The sequence below is a fragment of the Tachyglossus aculeatus genome, chromosome 24 (genome assembly GCF_015852505.1).
Source record: "Tachyglossus aculeatus isolate mTacAcu1 chromosome 24, mTacAcu1.pri, whole genome shotgun sequence".
In the NCBI taxonomy this organism is placed as follows: Eukaryota; Metazoa; Chordata; class Mammalia; order Monotremata; family Tachyglossidae; genus Tachyglossus; species Tachyglossus aculeatus.
In genome coordinates, this window is record NC_052089.1 from 11,265,517 (window position 1) to 11,284,142 (window position 18,626).

Consider the following 18,626-nt stretch of genomic DNA (forward strand, 5'->3'; position numbering starts at 1 on the left):
TTACAGTTGGAGTTATTACACTAACCCTAGACTCTTTTTCCTGCAGCTCCAAAGCCAACAAAACGACCACGTTTGCGTCCCAAACCTCAAACCACAGCAACCCCAGAAGTGTCCCAGATCAAACCTGGTAAAAAAGAAAACAACATTTTTCAGAGTTCTGACCATTCCATAACCAACAGCAAACACTTTAGAGTGACTTATCATCATGTCTCTATTAGTCATGAAATGGAAAATAGGGCTCGTGGAGAAGAGATTAGAGCAAGTGGAATGGCTTAATTTGGAGAAGCATAGGCCATGAAGTGCGGTGACTTTATAACAGTCCACAGGCAGGTGAAGAGTTTTTATGAGGAAGATGCTGTCCGTGTCTTTTACGCAGCAAACAAGGAAACTGATTTCAATTAAAGCAGGGGCAATTTGTGCTGGACCTATGGAACAGGTCACCAAGGGAGGTGACAGTGTCTTTATCCCTGAATATTTTTTAGGGAAAAAAATCAGATAACTAGTTGTTACAGTAGTGAAGATAATAGCTAAGTTATTGACCCACCTGGAGGCAGAGGGCTGGAGTGGATGACCTCCCAAAAACCATTCCAGCTCCAGGATGATGTCAGTTTTTATTAGACATGTCTTTCAGGTCAGCTGATGAGGGCAAAAAGAGTGATTTCGGTCATACAGTCTTCCCAATTCTGTCCTTCCAGCTTAAGAGGAGTAAGAATGAGGAGGGAAGGCCACTCTTCCCCACCTCAATCCTCCTCCTTTATTCTCCTCCTGGACTTCGTATATGCCCGGTTTATCGGGTTAGCGATCTCCCTGCCCAAATGTCCCCTCATGTTTCAGAAATAATGGCAGAGTGAGATCTGCCACTCACGTGAAGCAGGCAGATCAGGGAATGAGGACCTAGTTGAAATGAATTCAAACCTTGATATTTCAGATGATTTTGAATAAATAGAGTCACTTTTACCTAGCACCATGGTAATGAGGGAGATATGACCGACAAACTAATTCTAGTACTTCTGGGCTAAAATATGATGCCCTTTCCAGGGAGTGGTCTTCATTTCCTTTGAGGGTTCATCAGTTTACTTTTTAATCTTTCTATTTCTAATGCAGTCCACAGGCCAGTTCCACTTAGGACTGAGACCCCGACGGTAACCATAAGTAATAATGGATCCTAGCCTCTCCGCAGTGGTTAGCTATGCTTTTCCCTCTCTTCCCCACAGTTTCACCTTCTTCTTCTGTGAAATATTGTCTTGCCATCGCCATTCACTCCTCTCCCTGAGTTGTTCTCTGTCTGTGACTCTGACTCTTGGGGCAGTGGGAAAATATTCCCTCTGCAGTGGGGCAGTTTACCATTGCGATCAATCATCCTACCACTGCGTGTGTCGGAAAACCATTTTGAGTGTTTGTAAAACCTAGCTAACATTTCCACCACATTTTCTGGGAGCTCTTTGTTATTGTTATGGAGAGAGGACAGGCGGGTGGAGTACAACGGCTGTTTCCTAGTGGCCTATGAACCATATTAAATACAGCCCAAGGGATTTTCAGAAAATTGGGAATGTAAGTGCTAGAAGACACTTACATTTTCCAGGCTTGGGATCTCCTCTGGACTACATTTGGCCTCCTTTTCCCTTGAGCAGGGCTCAAAGCAGCCTCCCTTCCTGTTCCCTCTCATTTCTACTGCCATTTCCATCCTGCCCCTGAATTGTTCATGTGTCTTTTTGTTGTCAAAATCTTTATCTATAACTGGTTTCCAAACAAGCCTGGGATTTCCCACCCTTGTTAGAACCATATGAGTTGGGAATCCTTTTCATCACAGCCCCAAATTCTGTGCACACTAAACTTTCCACCTTACCAACAGCTGCAGAAGATAATCTGCTACCCTAAATCAGGCTAGTGAAACTGTTATGACTCAGTGCCCTCTTGCTCCTAGTGAATAGCGACACTGTGGTAATATTAAAGCATTGGCAATGGCGCGATTATGTACTGAGGATAGAACTAACAGCAACTTTCAGCTAAGAAAGCAAATGAGTGATTGGCCTGCTCCTTAGGAAAAAAGAATTGGAAATCCCAGCTTTCAGGCTTGCAATTGGTATGATTTCATTATGCAACTGAATCATTCTGGAGCATAAGACATGGTTTGGTAATGTTCAAGATAATTGACTTCATTCCCCACAGGATGAAAAACAAATGATCAGTTAGAGTTCTATATCTCCAAATCACCTGAAACACAGGTTTTCCCCATTAAAAATACAACTGGTAAATGTTTATGGTTCTGCTGCTTTAGAATTATTCCCATTCCTTGCCCGTGCACTTTTAATTAGAGGAGAATATTCTCCAAAATTTGAACATCAGCCATATTTGGGTGGAAAAATAAGCACACAGCACTTTGGCCAAACAGGATCATTTTTTTAAATTTCCCAAGCAACGAAAAAGATGGCTAAAATCGAGTGGAGGTTTGAATGCAACCTTAACCCTGATGTTCTACCCAAGCATAGTATTAACCCCAGCATGTCTTTCCGTAGCTCCAAAGCCACCAAAGCCGTCGCCGCATCCCCGCCCCAAACCTACATCAGCATCGAGTCCAGAAGCTTTGGAGACCAGGCCTGGTAAATGTTTTTTGGAAGTTTGACTAAATGAGAATGGAGACTGACACCCAGATTAAGTCGTCAGGAAACTAAATATTCGAGCTCCAGACCAGTTCTTTCTCCCCAGTCGTGGGTACCTCGAATCCAACATCAGACCCTGGGTCAGGATATTTAAAGTGACCCCCTCACCCCTCTCCTGACTCCAACTCATGATGGTTGTTGCCAGGTGAGGGGAAAGGTCACTTTCAGGATCATTTTTCTAACCTTTGCGATGTTGAGCTAATGTGTTCTATTTGCTTTTCTTTTGCATCTTTTGGTTGGTTTTTGATGAAGTCTCAAAGTCTGCTACCATTCAGACTGAAGCGGCAGTAACAGCAATAGGTAAAAAGGGTATTGCTAACTTCAAGATAGGATACGTTGGTCTTTCCTTCTCATCTTTGCAAATATTTTTCTGTCTGATGGTCTTGAATCATCATGTCCATGTTTGTTGCTCTCCAAAGACTTAAATCAAGGTGGCTCTCTCCTGAGTAGAGTCGTTCACTAGCCGTTCGGGATAGCCATATGTGTGCGCTACCGCCCAGCCAGAAAGTTCTCTGCCCAAGCCTTTGCTCTTGTCTAAGTCTTCTCCTTCTTTGTTTGAGCCGGCTGAATGCCAGATTAATCTTGGGACATTCATGCATTGCTTGGACTGATCTAACGAGAAATTCTGCTCAGCTTAGCATCATTATTTCCTCAGAGCTCCTTTGGACATCCTGGCCCATCAAGATGGATGTGTGAAGCGGGCAAAGCGACTGCTATCTAGCTCTAGAAAGTTCTTTTGCATTTTAATATGTGTGTCCTTCCCTCCTTTGTTCTGAATTCAACACTGCTGGCTGACTCTTCAGCCACCTTGACATTGTTTCCCCCTTTTCATTGAATTCATCTGTACTTATTTGTATTTCTTCCTGTTTCAGTCACAGAACTGGTTACAGTTAGAACTGAGCCTCCAGCAACAACAATAGGTAATTCCATATTAATTTCTCAGAGAGTTTGGCCTCATATGCTTCTGTTCAGCGATGAGTTACTTTTCAGAAGGTTGCCGTCCATCATCCCCTATTGCCATTCGACTCTTTTTGTGCGGCATTTGAACTGCTGCAGGAGCTTCCAAATCCAATCACCTGTTTAGCAGGATCATGCTTGCCACCACAAAAAAGTTATCTTCACTGCTACAGAGCTAGAGGCAGTGGAATTTCCACGCCAATCAGAAAACCAATCATCTCCCGTTCAACTAATAAACAGCAAATTATTTTCCTCACAATATTATTTTCATTCAAACACTTCACTAGCTTCATCTTCAGTGCTGTGTTTTGCTTATTCTTTTCTTCTGCAGCCTTTAAAATGTGATTCTTTTTGGTTTTAGGTTCTGCCTATGGTCAAATTTAAAATTAGCTCAGAACTTAATGATGAAACCATGTAAAGCTCTCCAGTGCCATTTTCTCATATAAAATATTTTCTGTTTAATCATTTAATTTTGAGGGGTTTTTTTGTCTTATTTTTAAGCAAAATCCAGGTCTTCATGCTGAACAATGGAAAAATCATGTTTTTTATTCCCTTGAAAACTTTTTTGAAAATTTTGTAGAAACTCAAAGACTCAAAAATAGTTATATAACTCAAAGTTTGACATATTAGTTCAGTCATTTATAGCTGTTGTGTTCCTTTTCTCCATGAGAAGATTTTATTCAAAAAAATTTAGGTTTCAGAATTTTTTGTTGCTGGAAGTTTTGCTGCTAGCCTAAAGAGGGGGGGGAAAAAAGGACGAGAAACCTTCACTTTTTCCTCCTTTCTTCCTCAGAAGCAGCCTCAGATGATCTCCCAAACATTTTTGAATTAAACTACCTTTTAGGAAAAACTAACTTTGAATCCAGAAAAATTGAATCAAGGAGAATAGTTTTTCCCAAAGATACCAACTTAAAATTTCTAGAATGAATGGACTCTGTAATGCTCAACCAAGGCATTCGTGACTATGACCCTTCTTATAACCCAGACACTTTTCTTTCTTCAGCTCTCAAAACCACAAAGCCGCGGCGCAAACGGCCCAAACTTACAAAGACGACACCAATCCCAGGGGTAGCACTGACCAAACCTGGTAAATAATTTCTTCAGGGTTTCAGGAAAGTATGCTGGTTAAAGCCCTATGTCTTAGAAGAATGAATGTTTGAAAGCCTGAAACAAAGGAGTGAACATAGATAACTGGTACAGTTCCATTTCTGGATATGCTGACTTATTTTTCTGGTTTCCTGCTAACTATAATTATGGTGATTATTATTTTATTATTAGCTGTCTCCAGTGTTTCATGCACCATTGGTGCAGCCTTTCAGTATGAAGAAGGCATATGCATATGCATGAAAAGGGAATAAAAGCCAGAAGAGAAGGACATATTCTGTATGGAAAAAAGACAGGAATTTTATTTTCTATTGTTAGACCTTCTGTTCTTCAAGATGTTACTCACACATATTAGGATTAGAGTTTAGGCTTCTCCCCCTTCTCAATTGTCCAGCTCACCACTCCAATTAATTGGAGATAACCTCCTCTTAGTTTGGAAATACCAGCCATAATCTGATAATGGAAACCTTTTTTTTTTCTGGAACAGTTAGTAATTGAATATCAGTTTGGAGCCCAGCAGGGCTGTAGGCTGGAATTAGGTAATTAGTCTGAGGGAGGTAATTGTTGTGGCTGGCTGATGTAGCTAAGCGGTGAGGTTGATAGCCATTCTGGCAAAGCAGGCAATCTAACAGCTTCAGAAAAGAATATGGAACCTGTCCAGCTAAACCAGATCTTTGATGTTGTGTGGGGCAGGGATTTGTTTTCTTTCCCTTGCAGAATTAAAATCCAGGTAATATGTGGAAGGCTCACAGTTACCCCTGTCAAGTAAAATTCATTCCAAGGGAATTTTCCAATCTCTCATAACGTATTTTTGTCCACTTTTCCTTAGTTTCTGCTGTTGTCTTTGAACCCAGTACACTTAGACCGGAAACTCCAGTGACGACTCTAGGTAATGAGGAAAATGGTGACCTTCAGGGAATGGCTACCAGAACATTTTCCCTCTCATCACTCCATCACTCTATCCCTCATCATCTTTCTTTGCAAAGACCTTTCTTTGCAAGCTAGCATCGTGTCATCATCCATCTAGGTCAGGCCTGGGCAGTTATTGGCCTTGTGGGTCAATTACTCCTTTCTGAAAGTGTTTGCGGGACAACTGTGATGAGTGGATGGTATTGGAGTCAGTGGTGCCCAACTCTTGGTATGTCTCAGCATGCTACTGTTCTCGGAGTCGTGCCATTCTGGAAGGTGGCCTAGTGTATCCGCCGCTGGCCAGGTAGGATTCACGATGCGTAAAAGTCGCAAAGCCATGTCAGCCCAACCCCAGGGGTTGCATTTTTGCCCACCCCAATCTCCATTATTCTCCAAGTAAATGGTGGGGTTATGTTCTGACAATTCAGTGAATCTATCTGCTCTTGACCTAACTTGAAGATGCCTCATCATCCTGTTCTCATCATGTGTGTTGTGTGTTTTTCATTGAAGCTTAGTCTTCCTTCTGGAAACAGAGCTTTAAAAAAAAAAAAAAACCCAGGCCATCCACCTATCCTACATTCCCATTTCATTCCAGCACCCCGTTTTGTTTGTGTACTTGAAAATCTAACTCTCATTTCCTCTGCACACTTTTGTATGTCTTTTGTAATCTAACTCGCTAAATTACAAAAGACATATTGTAAAAGACAGATCTAAATTTTTGTAATCTAAAAATCTAAAGAGTTAGATTTTGAAAATCTAACTCTCATTTCCTTTGGACACTTTTGTGTGTCTAGCTTTTGGTACTTTGAACAGCTGTGTTGAATTTTATGTTTCTCTATTATTCTGAAGAATGATGTGTCCTTAAATTACCCTGGCAAATGGTCGAATGAAAAATAAGTCAAAATTTAATACTTTTTGAATGTGAGGGTCTACCACTTAATGTACTTTGTCAGTGTTTCATTATTTCAGTTTTTGCCATTTCATTTCAAGACTCTGAAAAGAAAAATGAATCGTAAGAATGACCAAAAATTACAGTTTTAAGCTGAGGGGTTGGTCTCTGAACACACAAAGTGGTCTATACTCAAACTAAACCTTATCTAATTCAAAATTAAAGATCTGATAGAATTTTCATCCATATGAAGCTTACTTGCTTTTATTACAATTAGAGTACTTTGGCTATGAGCTCTGAGCAGGACAGGGACTGTGTCCGACCTAATTAACTTGTACCTACCCCAGTGTTTAGAACAGTGTTTAACTCATAGTAAGCGCTTAACAAATACCAAAAAAAAGAGTAATAGGATGTATTAAGTGAAATGGCATTTAACAGTCATTATTTTCCATTTAAAGTTATTTGATCTGTTCATAGTAAATATTAAAAGTTATTATTTGTAATAGCATCTATTAACAGAAATAGCATAACACAGCTCTCCCAAAAGTGTAGAAATATTTAAAGATGTAAAATCCACTCTTCCTCTGTTCTTGAATTAACAGATACAATGTTTGAGTTATATGCTGCTGTCTGAAAATAGCCTCAATGATTTCCCCCAAATTTTTTTATATGCAACATTTTAGGAGCAAAAAGATTGATTAAAATGAAATTTTAGTCAAATTCAAATTGAAATTCAAATTTTCAGCCAAATTGAAAATTCCAAATTTCAGCCAAAGGCCAGGAGGCAGTTCTGAATATCAGAAAATGGAGGTCTCCGCTGTTTCTGGGCATTTCTCCTAAGGTAACCAGGCATTTTCTTTCTTCAGCTCCCAAAGCAACAAAGCGAACACGTCTTCCACGACCCAAACGTAAAACCACCCCAAGTCCAGAAGCTCCTCACACCAAACCTGGTAAATGTGTTCTCTGTTTTAGCAGATACCTAACCTGAAAAAAATCTGATACTGATCTTTGTTATATTTTCAGGAATATTTATTTGTTTTTTGAGACTTAGGTGAAAGGTGTTGGCCCATACTGAATATTTATTATGCCTTTGTACACCAGTGCACCTTTGGGCCATGAATGCAACCAACAGATTTCGGTAAATCACTGCCTCTCCTATGTGAGAATCTTGGCTTCCATCCATTATTTCTTTACATTCTAATGTATTCTGCTCCCAAAGTTTGTTTTTTATTTGGTTTTTGGTTTGGGTTTTTTTTTTGGTATGGGACAAGACTATGTATATTGAGATATTGGAATCATGTAGCCAGATTTTCCCTTTTTTTTTTTTTTTACAGAGATGTGCTTTCTAGCAGTCTATAACACAGAAACTGACCTTGGAATAACTTGGAAGCACTCTTGCTTTCTGCCATTTTGTTTTGATTGGGTTACTCGTCTTCCTATTCTGAGTCCTAAACAAGTCTGGTAATCCAGCTGCTTCCTACATCAGCAAGGAATAGGATGTCCCATAACCATCTAACAATTTAGGTGCTTTTTTTCAGCTTTGGTAGAAGAAACTAGTATCCTCCCCAGGTCTACGACACCACCAAGCCCAGAAATGCCAAAGACAGAACCTGGTAAATGAACTGGTATCACTGTCATTACCATCATAAATCATCATCTTCATCAGTCATGAAGACCCTACTAGGCCTCACATATGAGTTAAAGCACAGCCAGTAAATTCTTGATTAAATTACAAGGCTTATTTGTGATCTCATGTTGGTATTCTGTACCAAAGTGGACCGGTTAAGTACCGATTTTCTAGCCCCGGAGGCACAAAACCTCTGTTCAGTTGTCCTGTGTCCAATTATGATGGCAATGTAACCCCCAAAATAATATATTTAGGGATGGGAAAAAGGGGTTCCTGCAACTGTGTTGGTATCTAAGCATAAACCCGGCTGCATCATAAAGTTGGAAAGGGGATGATAGGGGCCTTTCTGTCTTCTATATCCATTGCTGCCTCCCCATGCTTAGTTCGAAGTGAAGAATCAAGCTAGCAGAGTCATCATTTCATTCACATAAAAAATATATTTGACCAAAGCATTATCATCCCCCCCACCACCACCACACACACGCACAGAGACTGGGCTTCGGAGTCTAAGGTTGTGGGTTCTAATCCCTGCTCCGCCACTTGTCTGATGTGACCTTGGGCAAGCCACTTCTCTGTGCATCAGTTACCTCATCTGTAAAATGAGGATGTAGATTGTGAGCCCCATGTGGGACAACCTGATTACCTTGTATCTACCCCAGTGCCTAGAACCGTGCTTGGCACATAGTAAGCATTTAACAAATACCATAATTATTGTTATTATTATACACACACAGCAAGAGAGAGTTTGACATCAATGGGATAATCTGTTTCCTGTAGGGGCACCTTTGCATCCAATCAGATATAAAAGGTCTAGATTTCCATTAGTATGATGGAGCTCCCCATATTTCCCTATAGAAATTCAATACTAAACTAAGAAAAACTGTATTCTATATAGAGTTCAGCCTATAGCAAATGTATAATCCTTGCCCTGTCAATTTTAAAATAGAATGGAGAAGGCAGGAAGGCCTGCAGAAAGCAAGAATATTTATATTTACCGTTATTCATCAGCTAACTGAATCAGGGGAGAATTTGAGCATATCAAAGCATAGGGGGAAATGAGTTCTAAGAGAATTTTGACTAGAAGAGAGATGGCTGAGTAACTCTTCTGACTATGAGAGTTTAATTCAGAAAAACAAAGCATAAAATGGAAGACTGTCTAACGAGTAACTTTTACCTACCCTAGTGCTTAGTAAAGTGTCTGGCACATAGTAAGAGCTTAACAAATACCATTTTTTTAAAAAAAGAAGGGTTAGCTGATTGTTTTTGATATCTAACTATTCTGTACTCAGCTTTCCAAGAACTGACAGTAAACACTGAGCAAATTACATACCCTGGGTATGCCTGTTTCTCTATCATCAGTACTTAATTTTGAGGTTATTTAATTGACTTTATATTGCTTATTTTTGAAGTAATCCTGCAGCACATACCAACCGAAGTCCAACTACCGAAGACAGAAATAGGTAATGCAATTTCTCTAGAGTGTGATCGCATCATGAGTTGTTTCTCATCACTTGGCTTTGGACATCACATTTCACCCTCCTTAGCTTAAGAATGTTTACTGTACGGACTGTGGAAGTTTCCACCATCCAATATTAAGCATAATTGTGCTGTTGCCTACAGCAGCTGAGCTCATCTGTTCTAAGCTATAGCTTGGACATTCTTCAACATCCCACGAATTTCTTCCTTTGTTTCATCTACGACTTCCACTTCTTCTAAAGCTTTGTACCACCAAAGCACTCTTTCCTCCACTTGGCCTTTCTAGCATTCCACCAAAGTTGCTTTTTAACCTTGTAAACCTGATTTTTGTCATCTCCATTAACTGCCTAGCTTAATTTTACCTCTCTCCTGAAGGCTTGAATATAGCATATTATATATTCTACTGAGCATAGGACTCTATTAGCAGAGTGATTTATTGATGAAACACATCTCTGTTGTAGTCACTTTTAGCTTGCAGTTAAAGCTTCCTAATTAATAACAATAATAATAACAACAATAATAATACCCAGCGAAAGTACAATCTAAAATTCATGATCTTTAAAGTGGGTGACATCATTCTCATGACTGATTTAACTGGTCGAACTTGCTATAAAGCTGCATCAATTGTGGGATTTTTAAGTTCAATTTCTGGGCATTCTGAAACCAAGGGGAAAACAGGAAACTCAGAATTCAGCCAGAGAAAAGGAATCAGAGGTTTCCAGTTGGATATTGAAGCGGTGTTGCCTAGTGGAAAGAGCATGACACTGGGAGTCAGAGGACTTGGGTTTTAGTGTGTGTCTCTATTCTGTATTTTGCAAGAAATTGCGGCAACTATAGAAATTTCTGCAGCACCAAAGGAACCCATCCTCGAAAAGGATGGAGCTGGTATTTTCAATCCCTTTACAAAAGAAAATTTAAAAAGACAGAATTCATCAGCAGATGTTTCCCTTGTGACAATTAGGCCCTGCAAGCATCAGACGTTCAGTTTCATTGCTTTTGAGTTTCCGGGCAAGAAGTAATTTAGTATTTCCAGGGTGGTGCAAAATTGTTGATTTGGTTCTGCTTTAGTATTTGGTGGAAACCATCGGAGTGGCAGTGCTTCACCCCAAACAGTTGACAATCAGAAAGGTTTGGCTAACCAGAGAAGAGGTGCTTGTGTAGCAGACTGACATGTAATCTGGCCCTCTGACCATGTTTTCATCCACAATCTCAAAACTAACCTTGCACTTTCTTCTACCCAGCTCCCAAACCACTCAAACCAACGCGGCCTTTTCATCCCAAACGTAAAACAACTCCAAGTCCAGAGGCATCTCTTTCCAGACCCGGTAAATAAGGCCACAGGATGGCTTTTCAGCTTACTACTACTCTCCACTTCAGCTCTCTTTTTGACATATGGGAATGCGAGAACTGACTCCCTGTCCGCTTCACAGGGGCTGTGAGAAGATAGATGAGGCGTTGCTTGTAAATTACCTCACGGTTATCGAAAGAAGGGTGTTCAAGAGGTCATTAATCAGGGCACTTCGGGTCCAATTACTCAAAATATATCTGCTGTGGCATTCGCATCCTTAACAGAGAGCTAAAGTCATTCCCTAACAGTGTTTTCAGATTCATTCACTAATTCAATAGTATTTATTAAGCGCTTACTGTGTGCAGAGCACTGTACTAAACACTTGGGAAGTACAAGTTGGCGACATATAGAGCCCCCAACAGCGGGCTCACAGTCTAGAAGATCTGGCACTTGTTGAAACGGTGATGCATTTGACTAGGATTTGGCTGTGTTTTCTTCATCATTGACAGTGGTTGTTATTGAACACTTTCTATGTGCAGAGCACTGTACTAAGCACTTGGGAGAGCACAATATAACGGATTGGCAGACATAGTCCCTGCCCACAGCGAGTTTATGGTGTAGAGCTTTCAGCTTAAAGTTTCAGCTCTTGAGATCCATTCATCCCGAGGCATTTGTTTGGATGTACTTGTTGGGATAATATTTATTTCTACCTTTGATTATCTTTACTGTTTTTGTGTTTTTTGCTAGTTTCTGGTGTAACCCTGGAACCTATTTCATTTAGCCCCGAATCGCCCAAGACAACGCTAGGTAATGGTATTCACTCGGTGGGACTGTAACTTGGCAACTGCTTTCCTCTTATTCACCGCCGCCGTCATCCCAGATCCTTGTGCTTTGTTCATTTGTCCTGCTATGTAGTCTCTGGTCATTGAGATTCTGTCTCACTCTAACTCATTTGCAGGAGTTCAAGCCTGGTGCTTTACTATAGTCAAGGCTAGAGAAGCGGCGTGGCTTAGTGGAAAGAGCCCGGGCTTGGGAGTCAGAGGTCGTGACTGCTAATCCCGGCTCTGCCACTTATCAGCTGTGTGACTTGGGCAAGTCGCTTCACTTCTCTGTGCCTCAGTTCCCTCATCTGTAAAATGGGGATTAAGACTGTGAGCCCCATGTGGGACAACCCGATTACCTTGTATCGACCCCAGCGCTTAGAACAGTGCTTGGCACATAGTAACAAATACCATCATCATCAAGACTCCTCTATTATTGTGCAAAGTCTCTGCTATTCTTCTCCACTCCATGCCGGAGGTTGGAAGGCGATTTCAATACTGCAGCGATAAACGGTTATGTTGTTGTCTTAATATACGTCGGCAGATGTGTTCTACTTTCTCTTGCTACTTCGGATCTCCCTTCTGATATCAGAAACTCTCATTCATTTGTTCAATAGACATGTTACAGCTCAAAACTGCTCCTCTTCTGTCCTAGCATCATGTGTTTTTGTGCTACCCAACATAGTTTCATCGTTTTCTGCGCACGTCTTTGCACACTTCTCCACACACTCCATAAGGGGTTTTTACGTTGCTAATTGTAGAACTATTTGTAATGACTAATTGGGGTTTTACCTTAAATAGACTATACGTGACTTTTGTTCATTTTTTTCAGTTATGATAGTTTTTCTGTGGGCAGCTAGAAAAATACAGTTTGTAGTGTGTGTCATATTTGGAGATGCCTTGAGAGAGCAAAAACTTGTGTGTTCCCTTTCTTCTAACCTCCATATAAGTATTTAATTTAATTCTTCTTCTAAATCAAAACAATGAAGGAAAAAGCCATCTTCCTGGAAATTCTAAATGTGGAAAATGAAGGTTTACTAGTTTTATTTTTCACGGAATGATCAGCAACTGAAAATGCAGCGACAAACAGGCTACAGATTTTTCGCCACTGCCACTGTGCCTGCAATAGGACTGTTGCAAATTCTTTGGAATTGCAAGTGGTTTTTGTAGCACAAAACCAGGGCCCACACCTAAACAATGCTAAACTTAGCAGTGCCACAGTTTGAAACTGATAATTGTCTTCTCTGTTCCTCACCTCAAGATTCCTAATATTGCACAAATCCACTGTAACTGTGTCTGGATTTTGTTTCTTGCAACAGCAAATGTTTGCTCATAATTACTCCAGATGTTCAAGTGAAAGATGGATGAATCTCCAAATAAGAGCAGAAGGTTAAATACAGTCTTGTTCCACAGAATGATAATTCTCCATGAAAATCAAACTCTAAATATCTTCCCTTTATTCCCCCTCTTTGGAAAAAAAACAACAACCAAATCCTGTGTCTGAGTAATAGACTTTCTTGCTCATCAGACTGCAGTTCTGTGTCTTCAAGAAATAGCTGGTTGTGATCTTCAAGAGTGCGTTTCTTGGCCCTGGGTCTCCCTATATTTTTTTTTTAATTGATCATCTTTCTGTTTTACTACAGTCCTGGAATCTACTGGCTCTGTAACTGAACCAACCACTGCCACAATAGGTAATAATGGAAATTCAGGAGATGAACCCTGTTTGCTTTTTACCCTTGTTGTCACCACAGTTGTCACAGCTTTCCTCTGACTGAATTCATCCCGTGGCCTAGCCCCTTTCCATGAAACTTCAAACTCTTTCTGGATCTCCTGCCTTTGACTAATGAACCATCAAGTCTCTTGTCCTCTTAATGTTTAAGTGGGAACCACATCTCCCTATGTTTACAGGAGAAAAGTAATCTTATCTGAAGCATAGCTTCAAGTTCTTGAAGTTCCTGCTCTCATGTCCCTCTGTTTTCATTGTCTTGTCTTCGGCTGAGTTTTAAATGAAGCTAAGACTCTTGTTCACACTGACTTCCATTACATTCATTGTCATCGTCTCCATTTCACCTACTTGCAAAGCCGTCTGTCTCCATTAGCCGCATGCGATGGGGTGATTAGTTTGTGAGCTTGAGCGATAGCATGGTTGCCACCTGGAGTGGCACTCTTTTCGTCGATTAAGAATACATTTGTAAATCTCAAAATGGATGACTGAAGAGACTTTTATGGTGAACCCAAAATTCAAAGTAATGTTGAATGCTGATTTAGAGTCTATACTGCATTACTAATACAGTTCATTTTTAAAGGAAACATACCAGTGATGTGGCCATTTGATATGATTTCCAGAATCTCAGCTTTTCATTTTGAAACTTCCAAGAGGATTCATTCTGAACCTATAGATGTTCTGAGCCTCTAGATTTTGGCATATGCTTTCCAAAAACTGTTTTTTAGCTGATGGCCGCGCTCACAATGCCAAGCCTGACGATAATCCGTGGCATTTTCTCTCTATACAAAAGAAATATCTTTCCCATCTGTCTTTCAAACCTATAATATGGCTCATCCCAGCTGTGACTAAGCCCAAAGGTGGTGAATCCATTACTGTGACTCACAGGGCTGAGTCTTAGAGTAAATCTTTAAGATTTGAGAGAATGGTTTAGTGAGCTTCAACTGGGGTATGACTCCAGGAAATCTGACTTCTAAATCCTATCCTGATATTTGGTGTCTGTATTATCTTTAATTTGATTTCTCTATCTAGGCAGTGGTATTCTGTCAACCACTGAACACAAAGGAATTAAATGAATAAGGAAATGGAGGTTGTTTTCTTATTGATCGTTGGAGAAACATTGTAACTGATTTATCATTGTAACTAATCCATGATGGAAATAACCAAATGTCTCGGTCTGTAGAGAATTAATTGGTTTTATTATGGTACCTGGAGATAGCTACGGTTTGGAGTGACACAAACGTTCATCCATTCATCCGATAGTATTTATCGGTTGCCTGTGAGGTATAAAGCATATGCCTTGAGGGGAGGCTACCATCAAGGAGCTCATGATCTTTAAAGGAGGCCAGGGGTTTGGAAATGGCCACACAAGGAAAGATTGTGTACATACAAATACAGAAATGCAACTCAAGGACAATGATCAATGATACCTATATCTACTAGACAGCTAGTAGACACGCTTTACCTAATTTTTGTCATCATCGAGCTGATGTCAAAAAGCACATTTCTCTACAACTCAGGTTGGGAGGAGGAGAGGACAATCTTAACTTGACTTCAATCAATCGGTAGCATTGATTCGTTGAGCCTTACTTTGTGCAGAACTCTGAGCTAAGCTCTTGGGAAAGTACAGTACAACGGAGTTGGGAGATGCAACCCCTACCCACAAGGAGTAACACACAGTAAGCCCACAGTAAGCACTCAGTAAATACCATTGATTGAACAGTGCTTTGCACATAGTAAGAGCTGAACAAATACCATCATTATTATATTATTATTCTTAAAAGGTTTCCAAGGAAATACTTCCCAGAGGTCTTTCAGTAACCCATTCCATGTTTAATGAGTCTTACTTCCAGGAATGTTTAAAATGTGTTCTTTTTTTCAAGTCTCCAAATTGTTATAGGTATTTGTTATTCCCCATAATAACAATCACGCCAGTCTGGTAAATATTGAGTTTCTTCCACTATGACCTATTGTTCCTTTTACTTTTTGAGATTGGGTTTGGGCTTTTGATAAATGCAACTGTTGGAATTTCTTTTTGCTAAAAACAATCCAAGTGACTTTCACAACACTACTTCCTCTGTAGTAGACTGATTTTCATTTGACCTCTCTACCTCCTACAAAACACACACACACCCCACACACCCCCAGCAGAGGGGATCTCAATAAGATTACAGGGTCTCCTGGCCATTTATCAGTCCATTTATTCATTTTTAAGGTACATTTGGAAATTGTCGTTGTTTTTGTATCTAATTTTTCCAACAGGAGAGCCGAATCTTCTAAGGCATGTCACGCTACTGACCAGCTTCACTGCTTCTCTCTTTTTACCAATTTTCTCCTACTTCTTCTTTAAGCCAGCCATGAAATGGACCCAGAAATCTCACCTATAGCCTCTCTTGTCTAACCTGAAATTGTTTGATACCCATCTTCTTTATGAATCTCATTCTCTTCACATTTCTAGCAGAGAATTTGTTGGGGCTGAGGATTTGCACCATGTAGAGTTGCAGTGTCCTGATCTTTTGTGGTCTGTGAAACCCTGAATCCTGGAAGATTCAACAACTCGTGTCCTTTCTTTCAGTTCCCAAACAGACACCGCGCGTTCCGCCCAAACCCAAAACACCGCCAAGTTCAGTCACGCCACAGACCAAGCCTGGTAAATAAATACATAATTTCATACTTCAGAGCATGGGTCGTTGAAACTGTTGAACGTTTTGCTGCTTTTAGCTTGGGATTCTTTAAATGGTTTAAATATGTCTGAACAAGAAATGTTTCTTTGACTTCTCCATTAATCTCTAGAGAAATGACCAAAGACTGCTTTATTAGCATTGCCCGTGTGTCCTTGAGCTAGGGTTTTCTCCTATTATCTCATTTGGGATGAGGTGGGGGTGGAACAGAATGCGATATGGCCAGAATTCCCACTTCTGGCCCAGGGATTAGCTAGAGATCTTGGGCATCCGCATCCCTGGCCCAAACCTCCTCCTAGACGAGACTTGCCCTGTTAGGAATGCTTTGACTTTGTAAAATAGAATTCCTTTGTAGACTTGGTTTATTTTTATTTTTTAATATGTGAAGGCAAAGGGGATAAATAATGCAAGCATTGGCAGAAAATTGGTTGAATTAATCTGGGTTTAAGAAGTGTATGTGTAGCCTGAGCGGAGGGAAGCAGAACTAGAGAAGGATTGAAGTGGAAATGAGGGAGGGGGAAAGAAGGAAATAATGCCAATTGGTTGGAAAATGTGGATTAAGGAGGCCTCCACCCAAAAGAAGTAGAGTGAGAAATCAATCAAATCTGTGGTATTTATTGAGCACTTATGTGCAGAGCACTGTATTAAGCACTTGGGAGCAATACAGCAGAATTAGCAGGCATGTTCCCTGCCCATAAGGAGCTTACAGTCTAGAGGGGAAAACTCAACATGTCTAGTGGGCAGAGCACGGGCCTGGGAATTGGAATGACTAATCCAGCTCTGCCTGATGTCTGCTGTGTGACTTTGGGCAAGTCACTTAACCTCTCTGTGCCTCAATTACCTCATCTGTAAAATGGGGATGAGAGTGTGAGCCCCCAAGTGGAACAGAGACTGTGTCCAACCTGATTATCTCACATCTACCCCAAGCTTAGAAAAGTGCTTGGCACATAGTAAGTGCTTAACAAGTACCATTGTTATTATCACTATTATTATTATTATTACTATAGCATTAGTGAGCAAAATGCCATCTTCGATATACTGAAAATAGATGATCTAGGCAGCAGCAGGGAAGATTTATTGGCACACAGCTCCTCCTTCTCTGTTTTCCTTTCTTGAAAAATGAGAGCACTGAATCAGGGACCTGCCTTTTATTTTCCATCATTAAATTGCCTCCGAAAAACTCATTCAGTACTAAATTGACATTATTCTCCTAATGAGATTCACGGCTGCCAATAAATTACCGTTCAAACTTCCAAAAATCCATCTTGAGTTGATTCACTGGGCTAAATGAAGCCAGGTTAATGGAGGGGCCGCAATTTCTGGCTTTAAAATACAGCAGTGACTGCCAAACTGAACAATAGAGCTTCTGATAATGGGCTCCACTCCCCTGAGCTTCAACCTCCCATGGGGAGCCTCTCCTGTGGAAAACTTTTGTCTTCCCAAAAGATTTCCAAGCTTGGGAGCCCCACCTGATGCCACTGAATGATTTATGGAGACCCAGTTGTCGCAGATCCAAAAGGGGATCTCCTCCTTTGTCATTTGTTGCAGCAAATCTACATTCAACTAATTTTTTTATTGTATTTCCTAAGTGCGCCAGGCACTGTTCTAAGCACTGGAGTAGACATAAGTCCATCAGGAACCCAGTCTATGTCCATGTCCCACATGGGGATCACACTCTTAAAATCACACTCTTACTCCCCATTTTCCATTTGGGGGAGGGACTGAAGCACAGACAAGTTAAGTGACTTGCCCAAGGTGACATAACAGCCAAGTGGCAGAGCCAGGATTAGAACCCATGTCTTTCTGATTCCTAGACCTCTGTCCATAAGGCCTCGCTGCTTTGCTTTAAGAAATGGGGCAAAGTGTTAGTACCTCTCTCCCCTATCCCATTTTTCCAAAGAAAGGTTTGGCTACTTCTACACTGCACAGAACAGAAGGGGAAATTTTTTTTGGATTCCACGTGGACACCTAATCCAGAGAAAATAGGTGTCAAAGAGGATTTGGGGTTGTCCACGTAAATCAACGAGACTAGATACATGTTAGACTTCCAATTCACTTTGCATGTGCACATCTGGCCTGTGATTGTTCTCATCCCAGTTTTCTCTTTCAAAATGTAAACTTTGAAAGGTATCCACAGCCCTGAAGGTGTATTTGCAGGTACCCATAATGCGAAATGCAAGTGTTTATGTAACCGTGGCAAACTTCAGCCTTTAATGTTAATACTCTCCATCAAAACTGAATGAGCCGCTCATTTACCCAAAGGTCATTGTCAACAACTGTGTAAATCTCACAATTGGAATTAAGGCTGTCCACTTCGAAGAGGTAAAAGTTCTCCAGTTCAGAAAGTCATTCAAAAGGAGGATTCAAAGAAGACTTCCTTCCTCATTTGTTTAGAAGGAAGAAAACAGTTCTGGGCAGATTAAAACAAATCTATTTCACAGTTCACGTTGAATAGCTAGAAATTGAGAAACTTAGAAGAGAGCAAAATTAG

At 40.5% G+C, this 18,626-nt stretch overlaps 1 protein-coding gene across 1 annotated transcript in view; it reads left to right on the plus strand.

Moving 5' to 3' along the window:
- LOC119945126 (ABI family member 3 binding protein) overlaps positions 1-18,626 on the plus strand; it is a 235,481-nt gene that overhangs the window by 164,533 nt on the left and 52,322 nt on the right. Inside the window, exons 28-36 of the mRNA XM_038766152.1 lie at positions 47-127; positions 2,517-2,600; positions 7,386-7,469; positions 8,058-8,132; positions 9,556-9,606; positions 10,864-10,947; positions 11,658-11,717; positions 13,375-13,422; positions 16,030-16,104. Of these exons, the coding sequence (XP_038622080.1) occupies positions 47-127; positions 2,517-2,600; positions 7,386-7,469; positions 8,058-8,132; positions 9,556-9,606; positions 10,864-10,947; positions 11,658-11,717; positions 13,375-13,422; positions 16,030-16,104 (642 nt within the window). The remainder of the gene's footprint in view (positions 1-46; positions 128-2,516; positions 2,601-7,385; positions 7,470-8,057; positions 8,133-9,555; positions 9,607-10,863; positions 10,948-11,657; positions 11,718-13,374; positions 13,423-16,029; positions 16,105-18,626) is intronic.